General features: G+C 38.7%; 3 protein-coding genes across 5 annotated transcripts in view; 1 reads left to right on the plus strand and 2 right to left on the minus strand.

The window, feature by feature from the left end:
* Nucleotides 1–13,263, minus strand: nbr1a (NBR1 autophagy cargo receptor a). 2 transcript variants are annotated; one of them, XM_079801133.1, is made up of 21 exons: nucleotides 13,020–13,252; nucleotides 12,547–12,609; nucleotides 12,368–12,386; nucleotides 12,241–12,263; nucleotides 11,887–12,069; nucleotides 9,546–9,623; nucleotides 9,235–9,449; nucleotides 8,294–8,413; nucleotides 7,918–8,169; nucleotides 7,510–7,669; nucleotides 7,176–7,424; nucleotides 6,956–7,078; nucleotides 6,791–6,866; nucleotides 6,563–6,673; nucleotides 5,752–5,928; nucleotides 5,521–5,646; nucleotides 4,142–4,607; nucleotides 3,968–4,047; nucleotides 2,994–3,060; nucleotides 2,435–2,537; nucleotides 1–904 (listed from the first exon to the last, which is right to left on the minus strand). In XM_079801133.1, exons 1-21 carry the CDS (start codon nucleotides 13,119–13,121, stop codon nucleotides 725–727), a joined length of 2,973 nt encoding a protein of 990 aa, XP_079657259.1. In that variant the 5' UTR covers nucleotides 13,122–13,252; the 3' UTR covers nucleotides 1–724. The 2 variants fall into 2 exon arrangements, with proteins under 2 accessions (XP_079657259.1, XP_079657260.1); XM_079801134.1 differs by lacking the exons at nucleotides 12,241–12,263; nucleotides 12,368–12,386 and having other exon boundaries at nucleotides 12,501–12,609; nucleotides 13,020–13,263.
* A 428-nt stretch (nucleotides 13,264–13,691) lies between these two features.
* psme3 (proteasome activator subunit 3) lies at nucleotides 13,692–20,697 on the plus strand. The gene is made up of 11 exons (XM_079801138.1): nucleotides 13,692–13,855; nucleotides 14,422–14,454; nucleotides 14,539–14,601; nucleotides 14,690–14,794; nucleotides 18,631–18,679; nucleotides 18,797–18,915; nucleotides 18,994–19,062; nucleotides 19,265–19,332; nucleotides 19,411–19,465; nucleotides 19,561–19,647; nucleotides 19,788–20,697. Exons 1-11 carry the CDS (start codon nucleotides 13,814–13,816, stop codon nucleotides 19,866–19,868), a joined length of 771 nt encoding a protein of 256 aa, XP_079657264.1. The 5' UTR covers nucleotides 13,692–13,813; the 3' UTR covers nucleotides 19,869–20,697.
* The window catches only part of skap1 (src kinase associated phosphoprotein 1), a 34,601-nt gene continuing 32,911 nt past the window's right edge, over nucleotides 20,476–22,165 (minus strand). The window contains exon 13 of one of the 2 annotated variants that reach the window (XM_079801135.1): nucleotides 20,476–21,781. The gene's annotated coding sequence lies outside the window, so the exon portion shown is untranslated. The remainder of the gene's footprint in view (nucleotides 21,782–22,165) is intronic. The other variant, XM_079801136.1, reaches the window with a different exon arrangement.

Here is a 22,165-nt window from a genome sequence, read left to right on the forward strand (position 1 = left end):
GATAACGATAATGGAATGTATTTTTTTTTTATTCACTGTGCTGGACACAAAAAGCCATGTTGATAAGCCTTCAGTTCATAGCAATACATTGCACATGAAAATGACAAAGATGACCAAAATTGATGCCTAGCAAAAACTTTGACCAATCAATCACTGGTTGAGTTAAGCATGACTGAAAGACTCATTGCACATTCCTATATGTCTGGCAGCCCAACACCTTAGTGTGACATGAATTAGTGTGATTTAAAATAAGATATACAAATATAGAGGTCACTGTGACAAATAACAAAATCAACACAGGCTTTTCTTTTTAAATCTGTCCTCTGAGAGGCAAAAGTGCTCAAACAAACGGAAACCCTCTGGGTATCGTCTCAAATGAGTCCTCTTATCTAATCAAGCAGTACAAAAGATACCTGAAGCCTAGCTAACAGCAGTCTATATGTGTTAGTAGGGCACACACACTGAATAAAGATAGCATATTAAGACTGCGTAATAAACCTTATATTGTTTCCCCATTCATAATGTCCTACAAACATTAAACTAAAATTGTACAATCAAGTAATTGCATCATTGCAGCTATGGTCAGCTATAGTGATATAGTTCTCTTTTTCAAGTCCAAACTATTTCTCTAAGAAAAGAACATCAGAGGCATTTCACCAGAATACTTCAACACGATGAAACCATTTACAATTCCTTTACTTCACTGAGGTTGCCACGGTGCTTCCTAATGTCTGGAGATGTGCCATTCGCTGTCGGTCAACTGCACCAGCTCGTTGACCACATCAAGCAAACTATAGTGATGCTTCCTCAGCAACCTCTGATTGAGCGGCTGGTTACTGAAACCCATCTCCTGTAAAACAGCCATCATGGAGGCATCCTCGCAGGCTGGGTCAACAGCAGGCCGCTGAAAGAGAACCAAAACAAAGTTAGTGTTAAAGGACTCGCATGCCAAGTCCAGGGTTTAGAGAACAAAGAATGCAGAAAAGCCACAATGAAGCACACAATGGATGGTGCAACTTTCTAGAAACAGTACACTAGTGTTCAAAAGTTTAGGGGTCAATAAGATTATTTAAAAAAAAAAGAAATCAAGACTTTTATTCAGCAAGGATGCATTAAATTAATCAAAAGTGATAGTAAACTTATTTGTAATAGGGATGCACGTTATATCAGCCACCATATCGGTATCAGCCGATATGTTTTTTCTAATGTAATCGTTGTCGATCCGATAAGAAAATGTGCCCGATATATTAAAGCCGATAAATAATGGATTATTTCCTTCAGCTAAGACAGCACATGTGCAGTCTGTCATATTGGCTACATAACATTTTAATGAGAACACTACTGTAAAATAATGTTGTGAATTCTTTGTACACCCTTGTTTGAGCTTGTTGAGCGCATCCACAATGAAAAATCGCTTGTGCATTCTCAACCTTTTGTTTTTAGCTACAAATTGTAAAATAGGCACTGTGTTTATATATACGAGTCACATATTTGTGGTCCAAATAACTACATTCTCACCTAAAAAACTGTTAAAACTACATTTCATGAAACAACAACAGTAGTATTTTTTAAATTTGTGGTGGATTTGCTCGACCGCCATGACAGTTGCCGCAAAGGGAGTGATACAAACGGTGAAACGGTTTGAGTGCTGATACTGGGTGAATATTAGCCTAGAAATCTAGATGCACCCTAGTTGCAACAAATCTAATTTGCAGCCAGGGTAGTCTAGCAACTCTCCGTTGGCTTGCTAGCTGGAAAAACCAAACTCTGGTCAGTCCAATCACATCGTGTATAGAGTCGGTGGGCGGGCTTAACATAATGATGGCAGAGTTGCCGCTGTTCTGCATGCTACTCGTAAACAAAGAAGCTGGCGAACAGCGGTCTTTCGAATCGGCTTTGGCTTTGAATATCTCACGGCTGGAAAAGGCTCTCAGCCAAGTTCACTTGTGCATCCGCGTCATTTATTTTGTATAAATATCTGATTAATCTCATATTGGATGCGTTTCGTTGAGTTAAATAACCCGTTAGCAAAGCGATTCCGTTTACCGGTGTTCATTCAGCTCTTCAGCTTCAACGCACGCAGCTCAAACAGCAATGCGCAACATTAATAGGCTAACTATAATTGGTACTGTCATATACATAACATTGTAAGTAAGTAAGTATTCTCTTCATGTTATAAAGAGAATACTATTGTAATAAAACGTTGTGAAGTCTTTGGGTTTAGTTGCCGTGTTCCAGTGCGTTGTCACGGGAAGAGCGACTAGCTTGCAAAAGTTTTGCGAGAGAACGCAAAAGCATTGACATATATTTTATTCCATCACCACGGTCATTTAGGGGCTCCCTATTGGTGAGACATCTTACGACCCCAAAATTTTAAACGGTAGTGTAATAGAAAGAAAAGTCACAATATGGTGGCTGTTTATGTTCTATTCACCTGTGCCGGTGTGCTCTGTCCTGTAAAGAGTGCTTTATAAGCAGAGGCAGCCACAGAGAGTGCTCCCTTCACCAGCCCCTCTGTCAGACCACCGTGACGTGCCCTGCAGAAGAATAAAAACAGGAACATAAGGTTGTGTCATAATAGTCCTGTGCCAAAAAAAAACAAGAGGACTCAAAAGATTAACATTCATAAAACTGAGAAGACTATGAGAAAAACAGTCAACAAAAAAAGAAAGCCAACATGATTAACATGCTTAACATGCCTACGCTAAATAGTTTGCTTATTTAAAAGAATTTAATAAAAGGTGTTATGTTAACCATACTGACACAACCAAGACAAAATGTGGCCAACCACAGGAAAACATTGTCTGCAGAGCTACTTCCTCTTCTGCTGCATTCAATCTTTCAGCTTTAGCAAAAGGTGGATTTAAAAAAACGACATTTATGTAGATATTCAAAACCCGATCCTTCTCACTTTCCTGAAATATATGCATCCTGAAATAAATGTGATGCCTGAAATGCATGCAAGCAGAAATAATCTCACGGTGTTGTTATACCTGAGATCCTGGGAGTCGCAGGTCTCAAAGGCACTAACAGGGGCCTCTGAATGAGCTGATCTGCAACCTAGGGCAAATAAAAAAAAAACATACAATTCTGTGACACTTTTTTAAAACGATGGCTCAAAGCTAAACTAGCTTAACTTAGACAACAAATACAGTCTAACTCTTAAGACAGTGGGGTTGTATGGTCTACAGAACCAGAAATATATGCCTATAACAATAATAATATTACTTAATATTTAATAATAAAATAATTTTTACTTTGAATATATTGTAAAATCTTTAAAAAAATAAACTTTAAAACTAGTGCTGGGCAATCAATTAATCGCGATTAATCGCATTCAAAATAAAAGTTTATGTTTACATAATATATGCGTGTTTACGGTGTATAATTATTATGTATATATAACTTAAATATACACACATATGCATGTATATACTGTTTATATACATATTTATATTAATATTTTATATATAAATATAACATATTTTTCTTAAATATATACATGCATGTGTGTGTATTTATATATACACATATTAAAATTATACACAGTACACACACATATATTATGTAAACACAAACTTTTATTTTGGATGCGATTAATCGATTGCCCAGCACTAGTTAAAACCTAAAAATGCTTAACACTTTAAAACCAAATGCATGCTTGTATTTATTTATTTATTTATTAATGTGTGTGTGTGTGTGTGTGTGTGTGTGTGTGTGTGTGTGTGTGTGTGTGTGTGTGTGTGTGTGTGTGTGTGTGTGTGTGTGTGTGTGTGTGTGTGTGTGTGTGTGTGTGTGTGTGTGTGTGTGTCTGTGTGTGTCTGTGTGTGTCTGTGTGTGTCTGTGTGTGTTCGTGTGTGTGTGTGTGTCTGTGTGTGTGTATATGTATATATATATATATTTAGGTTAGAGAGGTTTCCATTTTTTCCCATGACTGTCACTGAGTCTAGCAGACGAGAAAACTCACCACTTGACTCATCCTCAGATTGGCATGCGTCCTCTTTAGAGGCCCCTGGTCCTGACTCAAGATCATAAGATCTCACTGACCTGCAAAAGAATGATAAAGTGATTAACACGAATGAAAGTCCATGCATAATAATGCATTACAGTCACTCAGCGGGCTGTCTGAAAGTTTTTTAACCTGTGGGTTCGAAGAGTTGGGGGTGGCGAGAGAGCTATGGACGGAGGTACCATCTCTGGAATCAGAGGGGGTGTGTCCAATATCTGAGAGGTGCACAGCATCCCATTCAGGCTGTTTTGAAGTGCTGGAACAGGGGTAGGCTCCGCATTCTCTCCTTCAGCCGTGCTCAGGATTTGCTGTGCTTCTGGCTCGTTGGCAAGAGGGACTGCAGGCTGGGACATTGCTGAGCTATACATTGAATCTCCCAGGGGCCTGGAAGTATCGAAGCAGTCAGGCAGGATGACAATGTAGTCCTCAGATGAGGCAGAGGACACCTGGCTGCTCACCTCATCCCACTCTCCTGCTTCTTCCTCTTTATCTTGATCATTTTCATGTCCCTTTTGTTCCACTTCCTCTTCATTCTCCTCCTGTGCAGATGGGTCGGTGTAGAGGTTTTCATTTGAGCCAATCAATGCCTCCGAAAAGACTGCAGAAATAACTAAGTGTCAATTGAAACAAGGTACAGTTCGAGCAGAAAAGGCATGTTTATTTTTAGCAAGCTCAAGTCCAAAGGCGCACTACATTTACAGTGACACATTCAGGCCTTGTCCACACTAATACAATCTCTCTTGCATTAATTTCCTATTATCACTGTAACGCTGCTTTGAAACAATCATATTGTAAAAAACGCTATATAATTGAAGGTGACTTGACCAGACTAATACATTTTCATTTGAAAAAGCATTTTTTTCCATCCACACTGAAATGGTGTTTTGGTCCTGTGAAAACTGAGCTTTTTGAAAACGCTCTCCCAAGTGGACAAATATGAAAACAATGGAGGTATTTGGAAACGATGATGCATATTGAACCGATAAATATGTATGTTTATACCGGTATTGTGTCTGTTATGTGCTATTACTTTCACACTGTTGCTAAAGATATGTTTCTTTGTGCACTCCTCATACCGCAAGTCCTGCAAAGATGACAGAAAATGTACTAGCAATTGCTGTCCTGCGCCAAAACATGAGAGCAGTTGCGTTTTAGACCAAACATATAATGGTGACTGAGTGCGACCTGGACGCATCAGTGAATTGTGAAATATTCTGCTAAATAAAATGATCCTGCCAGAAGAATAGCATGAGAACTTGATTATGTCTGTTCAGTCTATATAATTTCATTGAGCTTTGATGAGGATTTACACATGTACAATAAGGTGAATTTAGAGTTTTCGAACAGTGAGGATGAGAAACTTTTGGAAAACGCTAGTGTAGACCGAGAGCGCTTTGAAACTAAAACAGTTTAAATGTATCTGGATTAATGTAGACGTAGCCTCAGTTAAGTGTGTCTGTTTAAGCAACAGTGACATAAAAAAAAAAACAACAAAGGGAGAACATGCACACCTGGCATGACCGATTCCTCTGTTATGACTGGCTTTGGCACAGGGGCTGGAGCCTCAGGCCGGTTTATGATTGGCAAAGGTCTGTCAATCTTCACCTGTAATGATCTCTCCTGAAAGCGAGCAGGAACTGCAAAACAATTAAGAGAAAAATTGAATAAATAATAAAGGACTGTAAAATATTTATTGGGTAAATCGAATTCTGTGAGGACTTCTACATCAGACAGAAACACACCGTCATGCCTCCTCAGGTTGGGCCGAGTCCTGCGTTGAGGCTTGCGTTCTGGTTCCTCCTCGAGAGTGAGAGAACGAATCACAGTCTCGCACACAAACTGGGTCCCACTGATGTCTTCATCTCCTTCTTCATTGCCTGGAATGTCTAGATGCTCATTCTGTCTCTGAGGCTGCAACACTAACAGCGAACAAGACACAAGTTCACTACTAACCTGTCTATTATTCCAATCACAGAGGCCTTGATTCACAAACGCCATCAACAGATCCAAACATCTGGTTGTAAAATGTAATAAACAAAATGGAGGACATTTATCCTCTGAGAACACTGTTGATCGAAAGTGACACAATGCTACAAAAGACGTCTATTTCAAATAAATTCTGAACTTTCTATTAAATCAAATAATCCTGAAGAAAATGTTTCACATTTTCAAAAAATATTCAATATTTTCAACATTGATAATAATAAGAAATGTTTCTTGAGCACCAAATCAGCATATTAGAATGATTTCTGAAGGATCATGTGACCATTCAGCTTTGCCATGACAGGACTCGATTAGACTTCAAAATAGAAAAGGTATTTTAAATGGTTAAATATTTCACAATATTACAGTTTTTACGGAAATAAACTCTTGCTGACTATAGAAACTGACTAAGAAAAATCTTACCGACCCTAAACCTTTGAACGGTAGTGTACGTGAAATACTGGTTTGAGAATATTGGATCTATCCTGCTATTTAGACAGAAATTATCTCTAGAGGTTGTTAGATGTAAATACAAATCAGCAATTCACATTCCACATCAGATGCTCTCACCTTGAGTTTTTTTCCTGCCTGAACGTCCAGCCTCGACTTTGCTTAGTCCCGTTCCGTGCTTTCCAAACAATGGTCCATGATGCAGAGATGGAGACACACAGGAGGTCATATCTGAGAAGATTACACAATTACTCCAAAAATGAGGCCAGACTAATTATGCACATGACATTGAGGAACATATTCTCCTTGAGGATATATTACATAATTATGACCAGAATGAGGCCTTACCAGCTGGAGTGTTGGCTGGGACTTTCTCCATTTCTTGCACAATGTTTATATCCAGCAACTCAAAGGACAACAGATCCTGGAAAACGACAAGACTTTGGACATTAGTAAGGCACACATCATTGAACAAACATAAGGTGGTGTTTTTGTATCCGACAACTTACATACCTGTGCCGTCAGTAAGTCCACAGAGGGGATGTAGTATTCTCTTCGGGAGCTGGTAGACACTTCACAATCTCTGGTGCCTGACCAGAACATGCCATTTTTCCCCATCAGACAGAGATCGGTTCTCTACAGGGGGAAGATAAAGTATTTGATGACAATCTCATGAACTACAGTAAATACCGTCGCAACATATGGCCTGTACAATGGTTTAAAGTTGACTCACCATTGATTTGCTGCAGTGGGCGCTGAGTTTCTGCCCTGCGCTTGGCACCACTACAATGCTACACCACACTCTGGGCCCAAATTGCACTCCACAGTGTGCCAGGCGCCAGTGAGACGTGTAGGTGCCCTCCAGCAGGGGTGCCACAAACGCCACACTCACCACACCAACCTGACCCGGCTGCAGAAAGGGCACTGCCACCTCTTTTTGCTCCCGTGATCCCAGGGTCAGGTTGCCCCACATAAACTTCAGCTACAAAGACACAAGCACACATGCAAACGCAGCCCACATTTTGTTTTCGACCTATATGAACTTTTAAATGGGTTTTAAAATGTACCTTGGTATCCGAAGTCCAGCTGATGTTGCCAGTGTTCCTCATCTTCCAGTACTTGATGAACTTGGTGCCTGGCTCCAGACAAGTGCCATCTGGTAGATTCTCATCCAGAAACAAGGCAGTCATTGTGGGCACCAAGGTGGAGCAGGAGACCTTGGGACCCCTGGTTTGAGTGCACAGAGGATCATCAGAACAGCTTTGTTTCAGCGTCTGTCTTTTCCTTGAAGCTCATATCAAAAAAAGTATAAAAAGGACGTAATACATAAAGGCAGCGGGTGCATTTTGAGGTAGTTCCATCCACTTGCCAGCGATAACTCAACTATAACAGACAATGTGATATTCTTGAAAATGATTGTTCTGGGCTGGGTAGGGAGGTCACCCAGCCCTGACCCCTCTCAGTGTGGCCCTTACTCTGGACTGGAAGTTTGAGGGTCTGGGCACAGGGCCGGAGCTGGGGCTGGTCCTGGGCCTAGAGACGGGGCGGGAGCGGGGGCAAGGCCCGAGCTGGCGGTTCCATTGGAGGCTCCACTCCACAGCAGACCTCTCTTCTCCAGCCTCAGCTTCTTCTTGATCTCCTTCACCTCAGCCTTCAGCTGCCTCCGCTCAGCTTTCAGCCGCTGCCTCTCCGCCTTTCGCACTGTCCGGTCACCCCGCCTCAGAAACCTGAATATGAGCCAAAATGAATAAAAATTCATTAGCAAGTATAATTATATAGCTTAACAACCATTTGGGCTAAGCAGAGGATACACAACAAAACTCTGAGCATGAAGTGTTTATTTTGGCTTGCCTGGGTTCCGGAGTAACTCCACGTTCAGGCACAGACAAAGGAGTCCTTGTTCTCTTTAGATTGTGGCTGGGATCGTGTTTATGACTACATGGCTCACATAAGATGCAAGATGGACAAACGCTGCACATAAAAGGAGAGATTTTTTTTTATATTGAGCATTACATTTGACATCTTGCTGGTGGAAAGATCTTCCTAACCCTATCCGAATCCCTGACAATATTCAAGAAACACCTGAAAACTCATCTCTTCCATGATCTTCCATGTGCACTTAAAGTCAGTGTTAAACAGAGGTTGTGATAGTCTTTTCTTCCTTATTGTGACGTATATTCAAGTGAAACAGCTCCTTAAACAAGAAAAAAATCAAAAGATTTGATTTTTGTTCATCGGATATTAACTGGATCATTGGATCACAGTGGTTTGCTACTTCTGTGATCCCATGTGAGTGACAGGTTGTCCCGCCCTAACGCCAGCGAACACATAATCAGAGAAGTCATTGCAAGAGGCAGGGGAAGTTATTTTGATTGAAGATTATGAGGGCACATGAATTTAAAAATAAATAAATAAATAAAAATGATCATAAATCATTATTAATAAATGATGCACACAGATAAATCATTTTTGATTAATGATGTGCACGGAAAAAAACATAAATACTGCAATATTCCATAAAAACAAATTGTTTGATTGTGAAAAAAAATTCTATACTTTCACTATTTCTTAATGCTTCTGTTCTAGCTTGTACCATTCTGAACAATGTTTGAATACTGTTGTATTGCTAGCACTTCTCATATTAATGCCAATTGAAGATTAAGATCTTTTGTTGTATCTTTTAATTAAAGCGTCTGCAAAATTAATAAGTAATAAATACATCCTGTGATTCAGTTTCTCAAATAGTGTGTAGTTAATAAATATTCTTGTAAAATGTTTTTAGAAATTCTCACCTGCACTGATATCCTCCCCCAGTGGCTGGTCCTTTACAACTACTGCAATTTGGAGTTGAGCTAGAGGTCCTTAGCGTGGTGGAGCTCGTAGCTTTCTGAGTGCCGGAGGTGCTTGGCTCCTCTGCGGGGGGATCCAAGGCTCTGTGCGTGCAACACTGGCCTGAAAACTCACTGCACATCCTGTCCACCACCTCCCTTACCACTTGATCTTTGAACTGCAAGGTAGATTGAGAACACTTTTACAACATTCTGGACCAGATTAAAGAAAAGACCTATAAAATTATCAGTTTGACATTTTTAAGATACAGTACCCTGTCCATGTAGGATTTGAACCACGTTGGGACGGGTTCCTCCTCGGTTTTCATCCCTTTGTTTTCTTTGGCCACAGCCTGTTTAAGGAAAATAACACAAACAGGTTTTCTCAGTCTGAAATTGTCTTGCTCTGCAATAAATTCAGTCCATTATTATTTAAAGGAACACGCCATCTTTTTGGGACTTTAGCTTATTCACCGTATCCCCCAGAGTTAGATAAGTCCATACATACCATTCTTATCTCCGTGCGTGCCATAACTCTGTCTGAAGCATCCACCGCTAGCCTAGCTTAGCACAAAGACTGGAGGTAAACGGCTCCATCTAGCCTACTCCTCAATAAGTGACAAAATAACATTTTCCTATTTACATGTTGTGATGTGTATAGTTTAGTGGTGGGCATAGATCCAATTTTTTAATCTAGATTAATCTCACTGTAATCTTGGAATTAATCTAGATTAAAATGGCTCATTTGAATTCTGCCGAAGGCTTTCAGAATATGTGTGCTCATTAGTGATTGTTTGTCTTTTTGTAGTTTGAATAATAAATAACTTCTGTCCCTTTAAAACCTGACGCACACATGGATCCCAAACACTGTTCCTGTGAGCTGGTTACGACTGTGTTTACGTTAAAACTCACCAAGATGGGCATTGAGACATTTTTGAGTGTATTTGACCATTAATAAGCTGGAAAAAGGAGCTCATTTTTGCACGTGTATGTCAGAGGCGGCTTTATTACGGTATGTGTGTGTGCGCTTCAGATGCGAGCGCGAAATCTGCGGGAATTAGTAGAATTAACGTTATGTGCAACCCTGTGCGAAATTCAGACCGGTCACACCAATACCAACCAAAAATCCAGCAGAACACCCGTTCGCCGTGTTCAGAGGGTTAACTGGACTGAATGAGAGGAGGCGGGTGCGTGTCAACTCGCTGTGGGTCGGAGAGCGCAGATGATATCGATACTGTATTTTTGACAACACTAGTAGGCATACACACAGGTTCGAAGACTCGTTCTCTCGCCCCTACAGTGCAATTCGGCTAGGTATACATCCGCTCTAAAATATCAAGGTGAAAGTCATCATAGCTTGTGTAGTATAGACCCAGCTCCCAACCCAACTTTGAGAATAGATTAACGGCGATATTTTTTTTTTATCGCCCGATAAGAGTCTCACGTTAACGCAGCACGTTAACGCCGATAACGGCCCACCACTAGTATAGTTACATCGTGTACTAACACCGACGGAAAATGAAAAGTTGCGATTTTCTAGACAGACATGGCTAGGAACTATACTGTCATTCCTGCGTAATAATCATGGAACTTTGCTGCCGTACCATTGGTGCAGCAGGCACAATGACAGTATGCAGCGCCTGCCGTCGGTCTTCGTACACGATGTAACTATACACATCACAACATGTAAATAGGAAAATGTGTGCATTATTTTGTCACTTATTGAGCAGTAGGCTAGCTGGAGCCGTTTACCTCCAGTCTTTGTGCTAAGCTAGGCTAGCGGTGGGTGCGTCAGACAGAGTTATTGCACGCACGTAGATGAGAATGGTATGTATGGACTTATCTAACTCTGGGGATACGGTGAATAAGCTAAAGTCCCAAAAAGTCACCGTGTTCCTTTAATTTTGTTACAAGATATGCATGAACTAATAAACAGCTCACACTATAAAGATAGCATATAGCACAGGTGTCAAACTCAAGGCCCACGGGCCAAATCCGGCCTGCAAGGTAATTTCTAAAATGTATGTATGACACATCTCGGTTATCACTCCTCAGTTAGTGCTTTCCATGTGGATATTAACCATTTGACGCATATGATCACACCAGTGTGTTTACAACGTTCAGCTCGTGACGTGATCTACTGCCAAATTCCAATCTGCTTTCACGTTTTTGTGACACTTTTGTCCTTGGAAGCAGCAATAATCAGTCATACAGCACTAAGTAACAGCTTGATAACCATGGAAATAGGAAAGCAATGCATTATATCTATAATAACCTACTATGTAAAACAGTGTTACAGTTTGTTATTTTTGCTTGTTAGTTTTGTTATGTTTGCTTCTTATTGTCGTCAACCAAACCATAACCAGTTTTTTATACCTAAAATAAGGCCTATAGTGAGTAAATTAGACTACTGACAAAAATCACCAGAATTTAATGATTTGGTGCTGTTTCTGCAACAACAACAAAATGCTCTAGAAATGCACCGGATAATAATTAATGAAACTGGTCTTAGATTTTCAGTCGGCCCTTTTGTGGGTACAGATAACGTTCATGTGGCCCGGGCAGAAATCGAGTTTGACACCAGTATGTTTAAGTACAAAATTGCAAACTGCTTACCGAGTCCCGCTCAGGGGTCACCTGGGTCTCCTTGTCTGCCATCTTGACCCTTGCTCGATACGGTGGAGCTGGTCTAGGATCTATCTTTAGTTCCTTCAGCTCTGCCTTCACTGCACCACCCTCTGCCTGACCCTTCATCTTATAGACATTCATGTGTAGCTGATTGGCTTGCTTAAATGCACTCTAAATAAAAAAAATGACATCTTGTTTAAAGCCTTGGGTTTTTTTTATAATAAGTATAATGATGACAGAAATCAAAGGCATGCGGGTTACTTAATACAGCATGGGGTTCAGTGGAGTAAACTGGCTCGTGCATCACAAAAAAATTATTGAAAGAAATATTGATGTTCTTACCTTTAGAGCTTCTGTATATTCATCTGTGATGTAGTCAAATAATGAAAACAAGAATATTTTATATTTATCATTATTATGACATCAATATTTCAATACTACACAACATATTTTTGAATTTATTACAAACCTTGACTGTTTATGCACACCTGTAAAAACAATAAATGGACAGTGTCAATAGAAGTACCTTTGAAAATAGATTTTAAACAATAGTTTACTTATTATTGTCATAATCGTGATAATTTGTTAAAACGATAAACCACCAATGAAATCTGTAAAACTATGAAATCAAAACTCGTTATTATTTACCTCCTCGTTGTCCTCGTCAAAATATTTCACTTGAAAATGGCTCAAGCCGAATGTAGTTTTAATCTAGAAGTTATAAAAAGGCATAAACTCAGTTAACCATGTAAAAAAGAAGAAAAAAAAACACCATCAAGAACTGCAGTTTTTTAAGAGGTCGAAAGGCAGATTAGAGCGAAAAACAACATCCTCCAACGTAACTCTTTATTTACAAGCCGTCATCTGATTTATGGACGAACATTAAGGTCAAGAGCAAATGACAGATATTGTTGCAATTTAGATCACTGGGTTTTGTATAAAAGACCCAAATGAGATATATGTTATGATATATCTATTATGATAGGATTAAATATACACTTAAACGTCATATACTCCCGGTTAAGATTTGTTTATGTAGGCCTCTGCTACGGCCTTCCATGACCAAGAAATGTAAACGTCCCCACATAAACGCCACCCAGCAAGGCTTAATGACTCCTTACCCAGGCCTCCACAGTCTCCCACTGTGCTTTGTTCGTGTCCAAGACTGGAAATTTCTTCACGTTGCCCCTAAAGTTCACTTTGACAGTGACGGGGAGGTTCATGACTGTGAGCCAGAGTCAAGTGAGACGTATGATGCGGGGATATGATGCTCTAAAAATGCCCGTTGTGGTGTCAACACTGTGAGACTTGTCTTTCGCGTCCTTGTTTACATCGCTAGAATCGTACACGCCCCCAAAACACGTCACAGGAAGTGTCTCAGATTTACTTACGTCCTGGTCCTGGTCAAATATTTGTATTATTATTACCGAATATTATCATCAAACATTTTTAAATAGCGGGTAAAAGCATTTTATTGATTGTGTAAGTACTTAATATTGTAATTTCAATAAATAATATTTTACAGAGAAAATATGACGCACACATGCACCCTACGTCTTTCGAAGTCGTCGAGAACATAGATGTGAATACATAGATACCATTATAGCAATAGTTGCTCTGCTGATTAGAGCGATATGTCGATGAGACTACTATATTGTATTAACTTGGTTTTGTCATGAATGCCAGATGATTCTGCATATTGCAGATTATACCAAATTTAAAATAAAGGGAAATGATGTTTCCACACGACAGTGCTGATGCGACTTCTATGCATTCACATCTACGTTCTCGAAGCCGTTGCGTCATCTAGAAGCGCGCGAGTGCCTTGTGGCTGACAGCAGTTAGTGAGCCACACGGTTAGTAGTTAATGCTTTTAGGACAATCCCTTACTTTTCTCATTTATTGAATTAATACGATGTCTTCGCTTCTTAAGGTGGACAATGAGATCAAGAAAAAGGTATTTCCCACCGCTTACCTCGTTTAAATAAGGGGCACTCGTTTGAACTGTTTGTAAATGTTAGCTTGCGGCTAGCCGGCTTGCGCGAGTCACCTCGTGAGCCCGTTAGCTAACTTACATGCATATATGTTTGTAAAATCACTTCTGTTTTAAAAGTAAAATACATATTGTGATAAAGTATACATATCAAATCTTCAAGGGGAAGCCAGAGCTCCCACATTCGCGGTGAAGTAAGCGTTAACCGCGAGTGTGTGGATGAAACGTGTTTTTAGCACAGCAGCGAGCATGATGTTGCTGCGAGAGAAAAGCATAACCGCTTCATTCCCGATTTTGATATTGAAGTCATAGATTATGTTGGCAATGAATTACGACGATGATCAAGTCATGGGATGATGGGAATCAGCTCGATTATATGTTACATGTTGACAACATTTAGCGTCCTAAAATAGAAGGGCCGACATTTCCCCCCTAAAATTGAATGGCTTTTAAACACAATGCATTATAAATTGTAACACCAAAAATCTTGTGATATAATAGCTATATATGAATATTTCTTGTCTTGCCAGGTTGATGCTTTCAGAGAACGAATTACAGCAGAGGTGAGTTACTGTACTTACCGAGACCATATATATGACAATTTCTTTGACAATTGTGCAGCTTATGGTTTAATTATTCAAAATTAGGCTGAAGACTTGGTTGCAAACTTTTTCCCGAAGAAATTGTTAGAACTGGACCAGTTTTTGAAGGTAACGTTAAGCATTTAATCATAGAATGATGCATTCTTGACATTTACTTCTTCAGATGTACTAAACAGCATTCTGATTGTTTTTTTAGGATCCCACAATTAATATTCGTGAGCTGAAAGAAATTCATTCTGATATCAATCTGACAGTGCCAGACCCAATTCTACTTACAGACATCCATGATGGTCTTGAGGGGGTAAGAAGTAATTTTAAGTGTCTTCATTCATCAAAAAGCAGTTTAAGTTGAAAGAGTGATAAGTCTCAGAATAGGATAAAAATAGACTTTTGTTGCTTGATGCAAAACATCATGGATTGTTTTTTGTTTTTTTTACTGGGACTTATCTCAGAATTCTGACTTTCCCCCCTCACAATTAGGGTTGGGTATCGTTTTTTTTTTTTACGATACCGGTGCCAATCCGATACTTTTAAAATGGTACCAGTGCCTTAACCGATACTTTAAAAAAAAAAGAGCCACAAAACAAGGTGGATGACATTAAAGCTTTTTATTGGATTTTTAAAAAAAGTATTTCAATTGAACAATTTATTTAAAGTTTGAAGTATACTTAAATATATAAATAAATACAAAACACAATTTGCTTAACAAATTTGCAGTAAAACCTAAGCCACCTGACCCAACTACAAGAGGCCTAATTTAACACTAAATAACAGTTACAGTACTAATAACAGTAAATTAGTTGGTATTCTTGGTCTGCTACAAACCTGCCTCAAGGTTCAGCTTTATTTTGCAGAAATATGACCATATTCTCTGGCTAAATATTTTAGAACATCGCCTTATTGTTTCCATGGCGACGCATCATGCTTCTCACATGACACACGGCAGCCGCAATAGTGCTGTATGACAGCTCAGCTGTATCGGCTTTATTTCGTTTTTTTCTTTTTTATTAAAAATATTCACAAACTTGTTAACTGTCACAAACTAACTGATATTCTGATTTTCAAATATGTGTGGGTGAATGTGTGTTAGTTGATCTATAATGCACTATGGGCGCTGCCATGTTAGTTTGCGCCTCAGAGAATCGGATCGGTCGGATTTACAACACATATCCCCGTCTCATGAAATACAATAAAGTAAGTGACCGCTGAACTGGGAGAAGAATAGAGTAAACTACATAGTTACTATATAATGTGTATCTTGTGAATAAAACAGTCAAATTATAACTGTTACAAATTAAAGGATTATTGTCGCTTCCATAGACATCAGTGTGTATTTTTTGCTAGTACTTATGAGCATTTAAATGTCTGAAACCTACAACCCCAAATCAGAAAAAGTTGGGACAGTATGGAAAACGCAAAAAAAAAAGTGATTTCTAAATTTACTTTGACTTGTATTTCATTGCAGACAATATGAACACAAAATATTTAATGTTTTGTCTGGTCAACTTCATGTCATATGCATCCTTTCCTGTCATTCAGACGGGACAGTAAAGCATTTACCACTTTGTAATGTTGCAATTCCTTTTCACAACACTTAAAAGACGTTTAGGGACTGAAGACACCAAGTGATGAAGTGTTTCAGGTGTAATTTTGTCCCATTCTTCCTGCAAGCAAGTCTTAAGGTGGGCAACAGTACGGGGTCTTTGTCAAAATGCGCCACATATTCTCTAATGGAGACAGGTCGGGACTGCTGGCAGGCCAGTCAAGTACCCGTACCCTCTTCCTCCGCAGCCAGGAGTTTGTAATGTGTGCAGAATGTGGTTTTGCATTGTCTTGTTGAAATATGCATGGACGTCCCTGGAAAAGATGTCTTCTTGAAGGCAGCATATTGTGCTCCAAAATCTCTATGTACTTTTCAGCATTAATGGTGCCTTCACAGAAGTGCAAGTTACCTTTGCCAATGGCACTGACACAACCCCATACCATGACAGACCCTGGCTTTTGGACTTGTTGCTGGTAACAGTCTGGATGATCCTTTTCTTCTTTGGTCCGGAGCACACAGCGTACATTCCTTCCAAAAAATACCTCAAATACTGATTCATCTGACCACAGTACACGTTTCCACTGTGTGATGGTCCATCCCAGATGCCTCCGAGCCCAGAGAAGTCGACGGCGCTTCTGGACACTGTTAACATAGGGCTTCCTTTTGGCACAGTACAGTTTTAACTGGCATTTGTGGATGTAACTACATATTGTGGTACTTGACAAAGGTTTGCCAAAGTAGTCCTGAGCCCATGTGGCAATATAGCTTATACAGGGAGTGCAGAATTATTAGGCACGTTGATTTTCTGATCATATTTTTTTTCCAGGCACATTTGACCAATTCCAAACCACAGTAATCCTAATAACTACTATTGATTCTAATATTGACTACCAGAATCTGGCAGTACGTTTTGGGAGTTCATTTTTAGTCCATCTCTGCAAAACGGACTTCAGGATGGACTAAAATGAACTCCCAAAACGTACTGCCAGATTCTGGAAGATGAATTCTTCAAACAGTGGTACTAGAGGATGTGGTGCTGGTTCTTCAAGAGTCACTCTCAACCTATCTGTCCATAAAGCCTATAAAAAAACCTTCATGTATTTTACAACACTTCAGCTTGTGATTCTTATCTAGTGGGGGTCATTTTTTAGGATTCTTTACCTAACTGAAGTCTCTGAGATCCTGACACCTTGCACTTCTGGAGACTCCAGGTAGGTTGCAGCTCTGGAAAATGGTGGCGCTGGAGACTAAAGGGTTCCTGATGGTTTCACCCTTAATTCTTCACCTTAATTCTTAATTCTTTTGCAGTTAACAGGTGTCTTTTCTCCGCCACATGTTTTTGTCAGATCCTGCTGACCCAACGAGCATTTCACTGTCCAATGGTCATGCCTTAACTGCAATGTCTAGTATTGCATTAGTATTGCATCCTTCTCATGGGCATTTAATACTTTTTGACTTTTCAGTCTGAGTTAAATCTCTTTTTTGGCTCAATTTATCTGTAAAAGAAAACATGCCTAATAATTCTGCACACCTGAATATAAGGTGATTTTCATTTCCAGCCTTCATGAACAATTATTTATCACTTATACATTATTAAATACCAAATCAATAGTAGTTATTAGGATTACTGTGGTTTGGAATTGGTCAAATGTGCCTGGAAAAAAAATATGATCAGAAAATCAACGTGCCTAATAATTCTGCACTCCCTGTAGAAGAATGACGATTCTTGATGCAGTGCCGCCTGAGGGATCGGAGATCACGGTTGTTCAGCTTAGGCTTGCGCCCTTGTCCTTTACGCACTGAAATTCCTCCAGATTCCTTGAATCTTTTAATTATGTTATGCACTGTTGAATGTGAAATATCCAAATCTCTTCCTATCTTTCTTTGAGGAACATTGTTTTTAAACATTTCAATAATTTTCTCACATATTTGTTGGCAAACTGGCGATCCTCAGCCCATCTTTGCTCCTAAAGGATTAGACCTTTCTTGGACGCTGCTTTTGTACCAAATCATAATTACAATCACCTGTTGACATCACCTGTTTCAAATCACATCATTATTTAACCATTTTACCTCATTACTAGCCCTAAATTGCTCCTGTCCCAACCTTTTTTGAAATGTGTTGCAGGTCTGAATGACAGGAAAGGATGCATATTTACAAATGACATGAAGTTGACCAGACAAAACATTAAATATTTTGTGTTCATATTGTCTGCAATGAAATACAAGTCAAAGTAAATTTAGAAATCCCTTTTTTTTTTTTTTTTTTTTTTTTTCGTTTTCCATACTGTCCCAACTTTTTCTGATTTGGGGTTGTAAAATAAATATAATGTGGTTGTAAACACTGAATAGTTGTGATATGTGACGAGCGCGTCTGTCTCTGGGTCGGCGCCAGCCAAAGCACGTTTGAATTTAAATGGCACTGAAATCTGCGTTCTGATTCGTTCCGGTTACATACCGGTTATATAGGTACCAATGCCTATATGGGGGGGGGATTGTGAGTCGCAATTACCTTTTTAATTTTTTTTATTAATAAGCTTCCATACATAAAACCAAAAAGATCAGCCAGTAACCTTGACATATTTTCTCAATAGCAAAATGCTAAAAAGAGGAAACTCGAAGATGGTGCAGGAGATGACAAAGGTGAGTTTTCCTGTCTTCCTAAGAAAACCATGTCTTTAATTTGGCAAGTGACTAAATTAAGTTTGAAACGCGTCAATACCAACACTCCTTACACTATCCTATGCTTTCTGTTTGTAGTTGGCGGGACCAAGGTCTTTGTCATGCCTGGTGGAATGATGAAAAGCAATGGCAAGTTGGTTGAGCTGATTGAAAAAGTCAAGCCTGAAATCAGAACTCTCATAGAAAAGTGCAACACGGTAGGTCCATGCAACCAGAGTCTCAGACATGCTCGCTCTCATTAAAAGTGTTCTGGCTAAATTTTCTTTGTTTTCTAGGTCAAGATGTGGGTTCAGTTGTTAATCCCAAGAATAGAAGATGGCAACAATTTTGGCGTCTCAATTCAGGTATGGTGCCACATCCTTCAGTTCTTTATTTGACTGTTAATTAATGGTATTTCAACAGCAATTAGCTAAAAAAAAAATTACCAGAAGATAAGGACAAAAAGAAACATCGAGGAAGTTTTGGTCTTCCAGGGAATGTCAAATGCAGAAATTGCCAGTCAGTTACTTACCTGGTTGTGATTCTGTTTATCTTCATTATCCACAGGAGGAGACGGTTGCTGAACTCAGAACAGTGGAAGGGGAAGCAGCTTCTTACTTGGATCAGATATCCAGGTATGTCACACTAAGTCAAAGATTTACTTTCAGGCTTTATTTTTTTTCTTCATATTATTTAAATACTGTCTTTTGTAGGTACTACATCACAAGGGCAAAGCTGGTTTCCAAAATAGCAAAATACCCTCATGTTGTAAGTCATATCTTCAGTACACATACATAGCATTTAGATAAATGGGGAATACAGTAGTTATTTCATATGCATAATATATGTTTTGACTTTTATAGGAGGATTATCGGCGCACGGTGACGGAGATTGATGAGAAGGAATACATCAGCCTCAAGATTATAGTGTCAGAGCTGAGAAATCAATATGTAAGTATTGCTGTAACAATAACTACATACATATGCGGAAGATTATCTTTCTGTTTTAATGTGCAGAAAGAATTACTGCATGCATGTGCTGTCCTGGGTGTTTTTGATAACTTATTTAATAAAACAAAATTGTCTTGCAGGTAACATTACATGACATGATCCTGAAGAACATTGAGAAGATCAAGAGGCCGAGGAGCAGCAATACTGATGCTCTGTACTAAGATCACCCTCCCCTTTCGTTCTTGGCCCGTTGTTCCACCATTTGGAGCTAGCTTTAGCCTTCAGATGGTTCTAGAGCAGTCCTGTCACCCATTATAACCAGGCCAATAGAGGGACCGCTCAATCAGGCCTGATAGAACATGCCACTTATCATAGAATTGTAAAATATGGTCACAATTTTAAACCCTTTAAAATGAGCCCTTTTTGATTTCTTTTGTTTCTTAGTGGACAGTGTAAATGTATAAAGGCAGAGCCTGAACATTGTCTGAGATTTGGTTTAATTAAAGAAATGTTTCAACAATGGGTTTCATTTTTATCTTTTGCAAAGCCAAATTCCATTTAATTCTGTTTTTAAGTCCATTTCAAGTATTTCTGGGCCTCCTTAGGGGGTTATGTGAATATGGATCCCATGATGGTCGGTTTCTCCGTTAGAGAAGCTCTTATTGATGCTGTATTTCACAGTTTATGTTGTTCATCTGAAATGTACATGTAGGCTAAAGTGGAAGCAAGGCGGTTCATCTGCAAGGTTTTATTTGGAGTGTGAGCTGACGGTTGTTCTTACATGATGGAATATTATATTTTCATCTGAAATGACTGATGCATCAAATTCTGGAAGCTTTTTATGGTTCTTTTTGTCCAGTTTTAAGAGTGAAACATTTTGCTGAATAAACTATTGTTTTTACAATACATTTAAGGCACGTCATTAACTGCTGTTCTTGTGTTGTGCTTTTTTTTTCCATGAATATGTTTACTCCTTGTTCCATATTAAAGAACTAGCATTGCACTAGAACTGCAGTCCATGTATGAATACAAGTAGATTCAATTTTACACAACAACAAAAAAAAAAAGTCCAATTAGAAGTGCTCTTTATTTTTACTGAAGCAAACTGGTATGACTGGTTATTTCATTTGAGTAATATCTGCTGAGTTGGTTAGTAGTACACTATCAACTAACCCATTTCAAATACAAATGCAAAGTCAAGAAAACATGTCTCAACATACAGAATATACATAACAACCAGCTTTTTCAAGGGGCTGTCACAAAATTGTACATTAAAAGAATTGTATTCAGTCATTTGTGCTATTGAAATAGGTCAGTTTTTGCGTGATAAATGAGAAAAACTGGAAAAAGTTTCAAACTACAAATGTTTTTCTTATGTACACCATGTTTGTGTAAATGTGCTTCAACAAATCAGAAAATTTGATTTAGATATGCATTGACTTAGTGTACACTGATAATGTAATATATAAAAATATTTATTCACAAAAAATATCTATTTTTAGGTCTGCCATTTCTAGAATTTTACTTGAAGAGATAGTTCCTCCTAAAATTAAGTCATAAATTACTCAACCTGGTGTTTTCTAATGCCATATGCCCTTCTTTCTTTTATGGACAACAAAAGGAGAATTAAAAAAATGTCCTGCTCACTGAAGACCAATGGCCAAGGTCAGGATTGTTCTTAAATAATACATAAAATGTCATATTGTATACCAGAACCCCGAAATATACGGCACATGTTGCATGGGTTCATTCTGTGATATTTTTGCATCTTATTTAAAAAAGCTTGATGCTGGTCGCAATTTTTTTTTTTAAATGTTCCTTTTGTGGTCCATAAAATAAATGCGTAATGCATACCAGGACACTGAAATATACGGTATGTCGCATGGGTTCATTCTGTGATACTTTTGCATCTTTAAAAAAAAAAAAAAATAACATGTTGCTGGTCGCATTTTTTGACAAATTTCCTTTTGTGGTCCATACAAGAAAAGGCCATACACCATTAGAACAACACCAATTTTCATTTTAGGGTGAACTATCCCTTTAACTCATAAATCTACTCATTTACAATTTCTAAACAATGACGTGTGAAAGTGTTATATCCCTGGGAATTCTGTGATCTTCACAAAAAGCAAACCTAGAAGAGAAAACATTCAATTAAAAAAATACATATTTAACACTAGTTTTTTGAATACTCGGCTGCATCCGACATAGCTAGTTCACGTGATAATGGCAGCATGGTGAATGAACGTCCAGATTACATTCATATTACACACAATCATACTATATAGAACGCACTTATTTAGCAGTCGTGAATTACTTATTTAAAATACCTAGGAGAGTAGGCTACGCTATTTCAGACGCAGCCTCTTAAAATATTGCTGCCATATTTCTTTGTAGTTGCAATAATTTCCAGCAGGTGTCAGCATGGAGGAATTAGATTTAATGCTGAAGCGATTTTGAAAACTTTTTAAACTTTAAAACAGTGGTCAAATTAATTCATAGAATGGCCTTTGTAACT

Source organism: Gobio gobio (assembly GCF_949357685.1).
Source record: "Gobio gobio genome assembly, chromosome: 20".
Classification (NCBI taxonomy): domain Eukaryota; kingdom Metazoa; phylum Chordata; class Actinopteri; order Cypriniformes; family Gobionidae; genus Gobio; species Gobio gobio.